This window comes from Diabrotica undecimpunctata, chromosome 6 (genome assembly GCF_040954645.1).
Source record: "Diabrotica undecimpunctata isolate CICGRU chromosome 6, icDiaUnde3, whole genome shotgun sequence".
NCBI classification, from domain to species: domain Eukaryota; kingdom Metazoa; phylum Arthropoda; class Insecta; order Coleoptera; family Chrysomelidae; genus Diabrotica; species Diabrotica undecimpunctata.
The window spans coordinates 158,036,415-158,052,394 of record NC_092808.1 but is presented as its reverse complement, the minus strand read 5'-3'; the positions used below and the strand labels follow the sequence as shown (position 1 = coordinate 158,052,394).

Below are 15,980 nucleotides of genomic sequence, written 5' to 3'. Positions count from 1 at the left end.
AAAAAAAAACAACACCAGCTGGGAGACAATATACAAGAAATGTTGAATGAAACTGAGAAATATGAAAGTCTGATTAAATATTTAAAAGACATTAAAGTGCTTTATAAACTCTGAATAATTGTAATAAGGTATAACGGTTAAATTGGTAAAAACTAAGTATTGTGTATTATGTAGTGTGTACTGTCAAATGTAAAACTGTATTTGTAATATCCTAATATTGTATTATACTGTCATCGTGTCAATAACCTCGTCGTCGAGACACCTTAATTCAAATAAAAAAAAAGTCTTTTTTAAATCATGATATTGCTTCCTTCGTCTGTTGGCTCCTGCTGTCAATTTTTTCACTCTGAATAAAACTATGTATGACTTTATGTATGTGTTATACAAATTTCTATTGTATAAATTTACTATATTTCATAAATAATATACCACAGTATATATGTAACAATATCTAGCAACGACTGACCTAAAACAGTTCACCCACTATAACTATTGCAGCTGGTATTTATTATTGGTCAACAAATACCAATTAATCATACCGATCTATTCCACGTAGTCCTCTATATAGTATATATCAAGATATGATGCATCAATTGGTGGTTGAGCTCAGTTAAGCCACAGTAGAAACGGAGTATTTGTCATTAAAATTCCACTAACCACACTGGAATAGTCAATTGCTGCTAATTAAACAAACCTCATAATACTTTGGAGAGTATATTATATAGAATATCGCTAGCAATTAGTATACGATTTGATCGAAATATTTTATTAAAGAACTCAAGGGTACTTAGGGCTACATTCTGGTAGATTATGCGATTTTACCCTACAAAATTTAGTTATTGAAGTTCATAATAAACCGCACTGATAGGTATTTAAACTAAAATGTTTTTTTTTTCTCAACCGGAAGAGCGTATTGAAAATATTAATGTAATTTTCCTTCACATCTATCTATTTATCTATACAGCCCTTGCTGTCCAATTTTGGACATAGGCCTCCTCTTCCTTCTTCCACGTCTCTCTATTGTAGGCATTTTGTATCCACTTGTTTCTTCAAGTCATCTGACCATCTCATTTGTGGTCTTTCTCTTTTTCGTTTGTAATTATATGGTCTTTAGTGTATAATCATCTTATTCCATCTGTCGTTATCATTTTTTCACATATTACGCAATAATATCTTCTACAATGCTCAAAGATAAAAAAATTAATAGCAAATTCACCCAATATTTAAAGCACTGTCGAAGATAAACGAAAATATGGTTTTGATTGATAATGCATATTATATTTATAAGGAAAATAATCAAATGGTGAATGGTCTTCTGAACTGTCACTTTCAACATAACTAAAATTACTTTCACTTAATCGATCGAAAATACCATTTGAAGGTACAACTTTTTCAGTCTTCCAGATAGTTTTTTGTTTTTCCACTTTTTTAGACTTTTGAGGAATTTCTTCTTTTTCCAATGCTACTTCATCCTCATCTGATGTTGACATATCAGCCTCAATCTGGATCTCCATCATCTTCTATATCAGAACAGTCATCATTCAGGTTAGCTAATGCTTCTAACTGTTTGAACAAGGGTCATATCAACTTCAGTTTTCGCTTTCCCGTAAAATACAATCTCGTCTGAAAAGAATTCATTGTTTAAAATTTTGTCATAAATTCTAATCTATTTAATCCACTTTTGTAACCGTTAACACCTACTGGTGGCATTTGCGTACGCCTTTTAAAAAACCATACCAAATATTAGCAAATGCAGAAATAATTACAATTTATTCTTAAATGATCTTTTCGTAATGTTAGTTAGTAAATACCAACAGCTACATGAAGTTTTTTTCACAATAGCAATATTAGAACAAAAAAACAAATACCTACCAAGTGAAAAGGGATCACATTCACTAGTCATTACTTCAAGTAGACCAACAAAACCTGTTTACATACCAAATCATCATCATCATCCAGCCTCAAGAGTCATTCGCTCCATTCTTCTCTGCGTGACTCTCAGTTTGGTAGCTGCTGCTTTTGTTAAGGTAAGTGTTTCTGCTCCGTACGTCAAGACTGGGAGGACGCACTGATCAAATACCTTTCTCTTTAGGCATGTGGGCAGCTCACTTTTAAAAGTTTCTCTCAGTTTTCCAAATGCTGCCCACCCAAGGCCGATTCTTCTCTTCAGTTCATGAGTCTGGTTATCCCTGCCAATCATAATTTCATGTCCCAGGTATTTATATCTATCTACGAGTTCTATTTCTTTTCCACCAATACTGATGTTCTGGTTAGGTACCAAATTGGTCATGATTTTTGTTTTCGAGATATTTATATTTAAACCTACACTTTCTGTAGCCACAACGAGTTCCTGTGCCATGTCTCTTGCCATACCTAGATCTTCAGCTATTATAAGTATATCATCGGCGAAACGTAAGTTGTTTAGATATTCTCCATCTATTTTTATTCCCTTTGTCATCCAATCCAAATTCTTAAAAGCATGTTCTAGCACCGTATTAAAAAGTTTAGGTGACATTGGGTCTCCTTGTCTAACACCCCGTTCTATTTTTATGCGATTACTGTTAGTATGTAATCTGACAGTGGTTGTTGCCTGCAGGTATATTTTGTATAATAATTTAGTATATCTATAATCTAGCCTGCATTCTTTAAGTGCCTGTAATATTTTGCTTAGCTCAACTGTGTCAAAGGCTTTGTGAAAATCGATAAATATTAGAACTAGAGGTTTATTGTATTCCACTGCTTTCTCTATCTTCTCTAAACCAAATGCTGCTCTCTATCTCTAAACCAAAAAAATATTTCCATATATAAAAACCCTAATAGAGAAAGCAGTAGAGAAAACATACCAAATAACTTAAAACATTTCTATTAGAATTATATTGAAATAAAATAAGTCATATTACAGATATCTGTGCCGAATTATATACTTTGTAATTGCCACCGTCGCGTCAGGGCCGAAAGGGTTAAATAAACTTTTATTTTATATTTGTTTAGAAAAATATTACAGTAGGTATTACTAATAAATTAATTACAATAACATTAAACATTTTTGTTAACGAAACTGAAAATTTCCACCAAAAATCAAACCGTGTCCTTTTTTTTTAATTATTATAGTTTCCCAAATACTCGATTCTTTGTGGATGACAATACATCTCTTTCACACAAAGCTTTTCTATAGTCTTTCATTTTGTACCTAAATCTAATCTGTTTGAAAACTATCTATGTAGACATACGATAGAAATTTTGAATGCGTTTCTTTCTTTACATTTTTTAACACTGTCGCTTCAGAAACATTTTTGTTTCCACGCATTTTATATATAATGTCTTAAATTTCAAACACACGACCCTTAGGAAGATCTTTAGTCTTAGGGTGTGGTCTAAGTTTATATTCTCAGACCTCTATTTCACTATTTAGACTTTTTCTGAGCTTTGTCTCACTAATATACAATGCATCACACACAAGTTCATGTATGGATAAAATCTGTAGCGCTAAAATCTCTAGTCTCGCTCTTTTCTATTTCAATGCACAAACAATATATTTTCACTTACAAGCAATACTATTACAAACTTGTTAGAGTACCATTTATTTGCAGCCGGTTTGGGGGTATCGCTAAAGTAACTTACGTAGAATGGTCAAAAACCCAAGTACGGGTTATGAGGGATTCAATAAATATCACTTATACTTTTCTTTTAGAGCTCACTGCTACGAACGATATATATACTGGTTAATCACTAAATATTTTCAAGGTAAATATTTTTTGTGGTTAAAAAATATAGTCATAAGTAATATTTGGATCAGCATATAAAAATAATGGATAATTTGTAATTAACTTGTCTAATAGATATCTTGCAAATTCTTTGTCGTTACTTTTAAATTTTGAATTGTCAAACAATTCAAAAATTTACAAATGTTTAAAATTTAAAAAACGAGTATCTATTTACATAGGAATAGAATACAGAATTGCAAAATATACTCGTTTTTCGAGATCTGTGTCTGTGTCATGCCTTTGTCTTTTTTTTTTGGGGGGGGGGGGGGTTAGAAAATATCACAATACCAAGCGAATATTGCATATATACTCATATTGGAAATTATTATCATTATTATTATTATTTTAAGTCGTTGATAAAGTTTGTCATCACAATCTAAACCAGGTTTTTTTATTTGCCGTTTCCCATTTTTATTCTAATTTCTTGCCAACTAACATTCACTACTCTTTCATTTCACATTTTGAACTTAGGGTCTTCTGTCATCAGCTCAGAACTTAAAGCCTTCTTCTGTAACCACCGAAGCGTTGATTTATCATTAACTGATGAAAAAATAAGCCTTAAAAGCGTGTTTGAAAGTACCTTAACCGTTAAGTTTTCAAAAACGTAATTTGCATAATTTTTTTTATCTACATTTAATAAAACAAATACTTTATGAAATGCTTTATTTTATAATTATGTTTAAAAGATTAGTAAGTATATTGGATTTCTTCTGCATATTCATTGTAAATTTCTTTTATTTTCTGATAGTATCTAGGATTTGATTTTAATTGCAACTCGTTGTTTATATCCATGTAAACCAGATTCTCACCGCTAGTTTTGGTCCATTTCTTAGTTGACATGGGGTCTCTGAAAAAATAGTTTTTAATATAGATTGACTGAAATATGTATGTTGACTAACAAAAAATATCTCCAATAAATCCAAATTTTATTTAAATTTATTTTTATTTCATGTTCAACAATCCATACATTTAGAAAGATAGATTAAATTACAAAAATGCAACAATTATTTTAAACACAAATTTTGCACGTACATAGGTGGATGGACAAACAATATAAAGAGTATCTAATCTGAAATACCTTGGTTGTTATATTATTGAACAACTAAGTAACAATTTTACTTTAAAATAAATTTATTTTGATGTTTGAATTTACACTCTTCCGAAATTTTGAAAACAATTTCCGGAGTAAAAATCAAAACGTAAATATCACCCACATCATTGGTGCTACAGCCCTACAAAAGAGCCTCGACCTTCCCAAGTCTATTACGCTAGTCAGTTCTATCCATTGCCAACTGTTGCCAGTTTGCTGCGCCTATTTTTCTAACATTTTCATCTGCACCATCTCCTCATCTTAGTTTTGGCCTACCTCTACTTCTACTTCCCACAGGTTGTGACATAAGGATTCTTCTAGAAGGGTTATTCTGCTGTGATCTAACCAGATGTCCTTCCCATTTTAGTCTTCCTATTTCTATAACAGAACGTCTTTACCACCAAATATATGTTTATATCTGTGATATATCTGGTAGTTGTACCTCCTTCTCCAAACACCATTTTCACAGATGCCACCGAATATTCTTTTCAGGATCCTTCGTTCAAATATAAGCAGAAGGTTTTCATCTGCCTTGGAAATGGTCCACGTCTCCGATCCATATGTTAACCGTAAATATAAACTTATTTGAAGTAAAACTGTGGCTTATTCCCAATAAAAATAGTAAACTGTATTAAGATACCACAATAAAATAGCTTCGAAACAATATTGACTAACCAGATTCCGATAAGGAGATAAACTATTATAAATTTTAGTCGTCGGAGACGAAAATACCACAGAATATCTAGAAATTATACGACTGAATTTTGCTGAAACTGTCAATTTTGGTATTGACATTGGCATTGGTAGGAAAATGACATATAAAATCTTTCAAGATGCACGAGTATCGATAGGTGAGACGTCTTCTCCGTGAGATCGTGTAGATTTTATGTGGAGTAAATGTTAAATAAATAGTCCAATCATGATTAATTTTTAAATTAGAGGTGCTTCGTTAAAGACAAACCATCTGGGATGTTGCCTCACTATACAATGACAAATATGGTAAACTACTATACTTCGGTCGACAGAGACGAAAATACCATTAAACCTCCAAAAATCATACGAACAAGCTGAATTTTGCCGATTTCCCGGAGGGAAATGGAAAATTCGATTCATCAAATTTATACACAGTAGAAAAAAATGTTTCGAAACAAATGTAGCTGATGTAGAAAAACTGCACTTTTCACATTTAACATATTTTTTGATTTTTGTCCATAGGACACTCTAAGCAAAAAATATCAAATTTTTAATATATGGAGATCATATTATCTAAATAAAGAAAAGGAATGTCATAAATAACCAATGTATTGGGGATAATCTTAATACAATTTAGTTTAATTTAATAAGTAAGTAAGTTGACTAGTTTTAGAAAAATTCGGGAATATGATAAATGCCAATGTTACTAGATTGACTCTATGATAGCTGACAAGGAGAGGACTGTGTTAAAAATTGGATAGAATATTAAAGTAGATGTATTTAATAGTTTTTAGGTGAACATAAGCGTACTGAAGTACATAAACGTATCTAAGACTGGCAGAAATTGTTACAAATAACAAAGACGAAAAAAACATTCTGAAGGAAACAAATAAAACTTTAACAAATGTCCGAGATCATAGCTTCTTATATAAGAATTGGTAAAACTCCTATCACCCCAATTAAGGTAAATAAATACGATTACATTAATGTCCCGAATACGTTCAAAGTTTTTCGAAAAGTGTTCTGTAATCAATAAATTTAATTCATATTAATTTTACTTTCAAGACAGTAACTAATGGACTGTTCGGTAAAATATTCCCCTTCTTGAACCTTATTTTGGGGTGTCTCATGAAAGTGATTATTTAAAAAATTATAGATAGATAACGTGGTTATACTAAATAACGCGGTGTCAAAAAGTGCCAAAAAAAATTGTGCAGAACTGCAGAACGACCATTGGAAAGAAAACATGGAAAAATCTAAGAGACGGAGTGGACATGAATATATGCCAAAACTTATGGAAAAAACAACTGTACAGAGTAAAGTATTTTCTGTCATCCGTAAGTGTTGATCCGTAATGTGTAAGTCTAGAAAATTGTTTTGCAAAAATAACATCGCAAGATCAAAAGCGTTTGTTTGACTCTTTTTATGATAATGGTTTAAAAAAAGACGCTCTTCTAGTAGGTTTTATGGCATTAGGGGAGCCTCCAGAAATGGATCACTGGAAATACAAACTTCTGATTGTGATGTGCCCGTATGCCGTTTCTTTTTTTGTTAACTTATATAAAGTAGCAGTGAAGCAGGTAACAATATTACAGAAAAAAATTGTTAAAAAAAACATTTGATGAAAAACGTTGAAAACACGGAAATCAAAAAAAAATCAGATGATGTTTATTCTATGGCTTTAGAGCATTTAAAATCTATTTTACATAAACCAAGTCATTACACACCTGGAAAAACTTCCAGGTGTTTAAAAAATTAAGAACATTTTTAAGCAGTTTCAAAAGTTGTTTAAAGACACTACTGGGAATAATCTTAGCATGAAATACAAGACCTATTTAAAGTTTTTCAGAGAAACTAAGTTTATGTTCAAAAAACCGGAAACTGATACATGTGATTATTGTCGTGAGTGTGAAATCAAACTAGAAAAGAACCGGAATGATGAATGATGTGTTGATTACAATCAAAGAGACTCGAGGCACATTCCAAGCTAAATAATGATCACTTGAGAAAGACAAAATACACTTTTAAAAGATATGCCCTTCTAGCTACCGCCATAACTTAAATGGACTGTTTGTAGTTTACCATGAAATAAGTGTGTTTTTTTCTCTTAGTGTTTAAATATTTCATGATATATCTATTCTGTACAATAAAAACTAAAACTAATAAAATAATTTGTCGAATCGCATTCATTTTTTTTTTATTCAAAATGAGTTAAATTTGACTCAAGGAAGTTAATAAACCTAAATTCGTAGAGCAGTGTAATCAATCTACACTTCCACACGCGTTTGTTTCCGAAAACCAATTGAGCACGAAGTAACTTACAAATATTTAATGAAGTTGGTCCATAATGTCAGGAGTTCTTTCTGAACTTTCAAATCTTCCGGCGGGTATTCATTAATATTGCTGTTTACTCGCGATTGGAATAAATAATTCAGCTCCTCGGCGTGTCCGACACCTGAAAGTAAGTGTTTGAATTAGTTGTGGGAAGTGGTATTAGAAGAGATGTTCATGTGGAGAGCATCGGTAAATTTATGTTGAGAGGTGTGTTTAATAATAAATTTTGTTATAGGAAGCTGAAACAAAAAATTTATTATAAGTAAAATGTTAAAAATACAATAAAACTAGCAAAATTCTATTTTAAAGACAATATAACAAATTTAGGCTATCAGACATACTAGTTGGCCGAACCCTTTATGAGGTTTAGAATCAATTATCTACAACAAAAATTCTCAGTACAATCACAGTTGATTAAGAAAAGATTTTTTGTTTTTTCTTTTATAACATTTCGAAAAAAATTGTCCAAATTTAAAATTTAATGAATCTTTGGTGTAATTTGCGACTGCAGAAACTCTTTAACCTTTCCATGGCCGTGCGGGGTATTTTAGGTACTCCAGATATGGTTTTGTTTCTATAACTCTTTAAAATATTTTAAATTTTTTTTCTCATTGATATTGAAATGATACGCGTATGTTCCTGTTGTCGACCAGTCAAATGTTGTAATTGTATTTATTTCAGAGAAAATATTACGACGTTATTATTATACTGAAGAGGAATTAAAATCCACAAGGAAACTAAGTTCCTGTGTTTGGCTGTATACCATATATTAAAAATTTTGAATAAAATCCTTTGTATAAAAAGGTATATAAAAAAAACCCAGTTGGGCTATGTTAAATTGGCAAAACGTTTTCGGAATAAGTATTCCATCATCAGTACCCTAAAAGTATTTAACCACTTAATTAAAAAGAATTGAAATAATTTAAGTTTTGACTAAGGTTAGTGTAAAATGTGGTTAATACTTGCAAGTTAATACATGGATGTAGCCACTAAATAAACCCCAACAATCTGGGACAACATATTTCTAATTCCAAAGATCCTATCAATTATATGAACCGGAGTGGAGTATATAGACTTAAATGTTCAGATTGCAATGCCACCTACATAGGTAGAACATGCAGATCTCTTTCTTCACGCTCTCTAGAACACATAAAAAGAGAAAACACTTCCACTTTCTCCCAACATCTCAAAGAACACAACCACACCCTCAATATCCCAGAAGACGTTTCACTTATCCACAATATCTCCCAAAAAAATTTCCTCAAATTAGATTTATATGAAGATCTTGAAATTCTTAAAGAAAAACAAAAAAGCCCAAATTGCGTTAATCGCCATGTTTCATTCAATCGAGATTTTCTCCCTCTCCATCGCCAACTATTCTCCTAACCCACATTCCCAATGTACTTCTATAATTAAAAATCCATATTCATTATTAGTCTACCATCCTCCTTAGTTAATTCTAATAACTTTTCTTCCAATACACTTTACTCTCCATTTATCACACTCTTTACGTTTCAAACCAAATTTCATTTCTTAACCACTATAACCAACACTTTACATTCCTCTATTTCGTCATTTCCAAATTCAGACCAGATCACCCGTCATCCCCCACCCCTTCCCGACTAATAAATTCTTATTTTACTTCTCCACACAATTCCCTCAGGGTTTGGCTTCGGTTCTCTGGGGACCTCAGCCTTCCGTAGTCTATCCGTTTATCACAATTCTCTCAAATAACACCTTAATTTTTTATCCTCTTTACTCAAACTGAACAGAGCCACCAACAACAATTTCAGTTTACTAATATATTCAATATAGACCAATAGTTCATTCAACCTACCAACTTATAACTTAATCTTTTATTTTCCTTATGTACCTAGTGTTGCTTTATAACAGATAGGGCTTTTCTCAAGTTATAAGTTGAGTACTTTATGACCAGCACATTATAAAACCACTTCCAACCATCAATTTTTGTCCATTTCAGATACCTGTCAACACCCAAAATATAACTACATCACTCAGTTTGTTAACACCCAATCAGATATTACATTTATGAACTTGCAACTCAAGAAATTCTACATTTTCCAGGTACCAAATGTTGTTTTTTGACATACAGGACCTAATATAATTGAGTTATAAGTCAATTTTTACATCTGTCTTATACTACAATAGTTTTATTCCATTCATTGAATAATATTCTCACATATCAAACATATTAATTCCTATACTTTTCAAGAACCCAACTGTCCACCTGTGTCTAGTTTCCATTTTCCAGGTACCAGATGTTATTAAAACATAAAGGGCCTTATATTAGAATCTTTTCATCACACCACTTGACACTGTATAGTTGGTTGCCTAACTTTAATCACATAATTTTCTCACCATAACTTTATCTTACATACATAATTTACAACAATAACATTGATGGTTGATACTGTTATAATTTTATTTTATTTCAATTTTTCACAATTTTTAAATAACGTTGGCTTTTGTCTTAAATAGACATATATAGTTACACTGACTGCTCTGTCACAACTTCCGTCATAACCTGCCAAGATTTTCATTTTAATCAGTTGCTTTATTGAAGTCCTCGTAGACATACCGTCTCAGGACTTGCAACTTATTGCAGAGTCATATGTCGCCATGTTACCAATCCAACGGTAACTTTACCATCTAAATTGTAAAACAGACATTATGTAAACTAAATTTCAATTAGCAATTTTTAAAGGGTTTGTAACCCCATATTTAGTGGCTACATCCATGTATTAACTTGTAAGTATTAACCACATTTTACACTAACCTTAGTCAAAACTTAAATTATTTCAATTCTTTTTAATTAAGTGGTTAAATACTTTTAGGGTACTGATGATGGAATACTTATTCCGAAAACGTTTTGCCAATTTAACATAGCCCAACTGGGTTTTTTATATACCTTTTTATACAAAGGATTTTATTCAGAAGAGGAATTACTTAGAATTATAGAAAAGAGTGACAATAGTGATGATGACTGTGAGCTCAATGATAGTGAATCAGAAAGTACTGACAATGTTGCAGAACAACAAACCGTCTCAAATGAAAAAACAGAAAATGGGTCAGTTGATACCGGAGATAAAATTACCAGATAATATACATGTTAAGCCAGTTAGGATTTTTATGGAAATTATTGATATAGCTGCACTCATGCCTCTATTATATTCACTAAAAAGTTTCCCGATTACAAAAATAATGACCGAAGTAGGCGAAGGATTTTTTTACAAAACTTGACATAAGAACTTGCTTTCTCAAACGCTTTAAATCGGAAACAGAATAGCAATAATTTTTACAAAAATTTAAAACTGTCATAGATTTCTTTCTATCATCAATGTTATATTCTCAGAAATCCCTGCTAGGGGAAGTCAACATTATACAAATCAAAGATGCAACTTTTGTACCAGAACACGGAATAGAAAGACTTAAACATCATGTAGTACATGCAGAAAACCCATTGGCAATATACATCGAGAAGAAAGCAAAAATCTGAGAAAGGCGTATGACTCTGTACCAAGGTCAGAACTATGGGAGGCAATGTACAAATTAGAAATACAGACGGAACTCATAGAAGCTACAAAAGCTCTGTATAAAGAAAATAAAGTGTCCATTAAAATGGGAACAAGAATCATAGGAGACTTCACCACAACAAAAGGGCTCCTGCAGGGTTGTTCCACATCTCCAACCCTATTCAAAATATACTTAGAGAAAGCCTTGATTACATGGAAAAGAAAATGCGAAGGCATGGGAGTACCGGTACGGAACGAATACCTATATACGTTAAGTTTTGCAGTCGATCAAGTAGTGATTGCACAAGACCAAGACGACCTCAGCTACATGATGAAGAAACTACAAGAAGAATATACCAAGGCTGGCCTAGATATTAACCTCGCGTAAACAGAGTACCTATCTACAAGTGAAGAAGACATAGAAGATCTACAGATTGATGACAACGTAACAATCAAAGGAAAGGATAAATTCAAATACCTGGGGTTTATAATCACGAAAAAGGCAACAACAGAGAAAGAAATTACACAAAGATTAGGACAAACAAGAACAGCAATCCGACAACTTAACTCAGTATGGTGGGATAGACACCTAAATATGAAGACAAAAACGCAGATTTATAAAACATTAGTGCGAAGTATAATGACATATGGGGCCGAAAATTGGACCATAAACAAGAAAAACAGCAGTAAGATAATAGCACCAGAGATGGAATGCCTGCGAAGATGCTGCAGAGTAACAAGAATGGATAGGAGAAGTAATGACGAAATAAAGCAAAGAACATCAATAGAAACAGATATACTAACATATATAGAACAAAAAAGACTAAAGTGGTATGGACATGTAAGAAGAGCTAGCGACAGCAGATGGATAAAAAGAATAACCGAATGGAGCCCCATAGGAAGGAGGAAAAGAGGATGACCCCGAAAATCCTGGAGGAACGAAGTAGACGACGCCATGAGTAAGAGAGGACTAAACGATGGAGAATGGAACAACAGAGAGAGATGGAAACGGTTGAGCGAGGGAAGGCAGTGAATACTGTAGAATCCCTAAATATATATATAAGAAAGCAAAAAAATTGTGTGCCCTGGCTGTAAAAATAATCAAGATCAAATTCTAATTAAAAGTAAAAATAAATGACATGTACATTTTTTAAATAATAAAAACAACTTATTTTAGTTACTAGTGCTTTATGGTATAACTTTTCAGATAATGTATAATTTCAATAAATCATTAAAGTGTTTTAGTGGGGTACCATAGTTACCTACACGGCCTGAATTTTTTGTAGCACGGTTCCGGAAAGGTAAAGAACGAATTTTCTGAATAACTTTTCCCCTAGTTATCCTTTAGCAGTAACTAATCAATAAACAGTTGTGTTTACGTATTTCCCTCTATCTACATACATCATGAAAAAAAGATAACTGTTTCGATCTAGCATATTTAATAATACAGACAACGATATTGTTTTGTTGACCATAGGAATTAAGTTTTATTGCAATCCCATCTCTAAAGTATATTTATTACAATGCTCTAAAACTAATTTTTTGGTTATTTTTTAGCCTTAATAGCAATACAAATAAATAAGTAAGCAAATAAGTAATAAATTGTTAATATATATATATATATATATATATATATATATATATATATATATATATATATATATATATATATATATATATATATATATATATATATATATATATATATATATATATATATATATATATATGAAAATTACTGAGTTCTCGGGAAGAACCGCGTTGAGAATTTAATAGTATATATAGGGTTATTACCTTTATAAATGTTTTTCTTTCATTTTTATTTAGAATTTTTATTTCTTTATTTTAATAATTTATGGTTTTTAATCCAGGTTTCCAGTCTAGAGAATTTTGTACCGATCGAAAGTTTCTATTTGTTTTTACTGTATTATTAGCGTTTTTTCTTCATTTTGTATAAAAAAAATCATAAATTTAGCAATTTTCTTAGTTAATTAGAGTTCAAATATATAAGAATAATTATTTTATAAGTATATATCCTACCAGGTATGCTTTTATTGATGCGTCCCAACAAACCATCATATGAAAATTGATACATATAGACATCTGCAAATTTGGATTGAAGTTCTATCTGTCTACATACTCCAATGGTATATTTAGCATCACTTGCAAACTGAAAAAGAAAACTTAAATATTACCAAATGAATTTTTCCTATCTTAATAAACAAATATAGTATAGTTTACTCCATTCTAACTATGCTGTTATTTTACTATACTCGCTGCTGTGTTAATTATTGTTATTCGTACAAATCGTATCAGATTTTACCCAATTCAGAACTATTGTTTTTTCATCACCATAGTTTTTTTCCTACCATACGGTTTTTGCACCATGTTCTGTAAATTTATTACTTAAAAGTTTTGTATTGATCGTCCAATAAACAAAAATTTAACACCACTACGGATTACGTACAAAAAGTTATTTGAAAAGGCCACATAGAAAAATATTTAAGATGATCTTCATCCTAGGCTATATTCCAAAAGAATGGCAACATGCTAGGATTTGCTTTATTTAACAATGGCAAAAACCCTTCAGAAAATATTTCGCGAAGGATAATTTGCCTATTAAGCAGGAAAGTCTAACAAACATGCCTTATATTATCTTGCTAAAAGATCTTAAAACGGCCATTTTGTCGAAAATAGTGGCATTATATGCTTTGTACAGTTAGTAATACAAAATTGCCTCAATACAAATTATCATTATTATTATTATGTCCAAAGTGGACAAAACACCATAAGATTAAGCGAAAATTAAGAGGAAATGGTCAAACTTGCTGTCTGAAATTTCAGGATAATAATTGTTTACAAACAATATCCTGATCAGATGAAAATTATCTCTTCTAAATGGATAATGGGTTTCCTAGTTCAATTACAATCAATATAGATGTAGGGTATACACAATAGATCTTACAGATGCCAGTGTGAAAAAGGTACGAATCCAATCGACTCTGCGACACCTACAGTAATAAAACCAATCAAGAGGCATTACGACACGGATATCGTCATGGAAAAGAGCGAGAAAAGACTGGTAAATGTAAAAAAAAATTTTTGTTTACTTGGACTTTTAGTCATTTAGCCAATTGCATGATAGAAAGTTAAACAAAAAGAAATCAGTGCAGTAAAAAAAATAATACGTTAATCGCAAACTGAGCATTTCACGAAATTATATGGAAAAGGAGAAGAAGAGAACAGAGAAATATTCATTAACGAAACTCACGATAAAGTATTAATATCAGAAGGAGAGCTACAAGAACGAATAAAAAAATTAAAAAACAGAAAAGCACCTGGTCCTGATAAGATAAACAATGAACTGGTAAAATATGGAGGAACAACACTACGCAAATGGCTCCTAAAATTATTCGTCGATATAATATATACCGGAGTAGTACCAGCGGAATGGAAGGAAATTCTCCTGCTACCGATACTTAAAAAGGGAGACTCGAGAAATCCTGAAAATTATAGGCATTAGTCTGATGAATAGTACATTAAAATTGTTAACGGCAGTCATAAATGATGAAATCGAGGAAAAAGCGAACATGGCAGATGAACAACAAGGCTTCCGGAAGAACCGCAGCACAATAGACGCAATTTTTATTATCAGACAAATAATAGAGAAGTCTATTGAATATGGGGAAAACCAGCATATATGTGCTTTGTAAATCTAAAAAGTGCTTTCGACAGGGTGAAGCGAAATAACATCTTAAATTTATTACAAGCTGAACAAATAGACCATCAGATAATAAGGACAATTAATGAAATTAACAAGAACAACAGGACCAGAGTTATAATGCCAACAGGGGAAACAGAATGCATGGAACTAAAAGGAGGAATCCGCCAAGGAGACTCGCTCAGCCCATTGTTATTCAATATGGTGGTAATATTCAACACGGATACCATATGGGGCGCATAAAATCACGATACTATGCTATGCCGATGATGCAGTACTAATTGCTGATAACGAAGATAACCTACAAAGGCAGCTCCACACCTTCAATATCACAGCAAACAAACTTAATATAAGAATATTAGTAGAAAAAACTAAATGTATAGTGATCAGTAAAGAACCGCGTAGATGCAAACTAGAAATAGATGGCAAAATTGTAAAACAAGTAATGAAATTCAATTACCTAGGAGTAGAGATCACTAGTGACAGGGATATAAGAACAGAGACCACAAGGCAAGCATCAAAAGCGGCAAGAATGAATGGTTGCCTCCGAGAAACCATATGGAGAAACAAATATCTGACCACGGAAATCAAAATGAAAGTGTACAAGACAACAGTAAGACCAATCCTAACATATGCATCGGAGACAAGGACCGATACAAGAAAGACGAAACAACAAGTCAACAATATCGAAATGAAAGTATTAAGATCAATAGCGGGCATATCATTAAGAGGCAGACAAACCAACAGAAGTATACGCGAACCATGCAAAATTCAAAATATTAACAGGTGGATAAAAACAAGAAAAAAAAACTGGAACGAACATGTAAACCGAATGGGACCAGATA

General features: G+C 31.8%; 2 protein-coding genes across 2 annotated transcripts in view; one reads left to right on the top strand and one right to left on the bottom strand.

The window, feature by feature from the left end:
• Nucleotides 1-15,980, top strand: part of LOC140444200 (limbic system-associated membrane protein-like) — a 231,781-nt gene that overhangs the window by 199,234 nt on the left and 16,567 nt on the right. The window lies entirely within an intron of this gene.
• The window catches only part of LOC140444199 (juvenile hormone esterase-like), an 88,512-nt gene continuing 76,951 nt past the window's right edge, over nt 4,420-15,980 (bottom strand). Inside the window, exons 10-12 of the mRNA XM_072535931.1 lie at nt 13,455-13,584; nt 7,870-8,002; nt 4,420-4,611 (exon numbers count right to left, since the gene is read on the bottom strand). Of these exons, the coding sequence (XP_072392032.1) occupies nt 4,452-4,611; nt 7,870-8,002; nt 13,455-13,584 (423 nt within the window). The 3' untranslated portion in view covers nt 4,420-4,451. The remainder of the gene's footprint in view (nt 4,612-7,869; nt 8,003-13,454; nt 13,585-15,980) is intronic.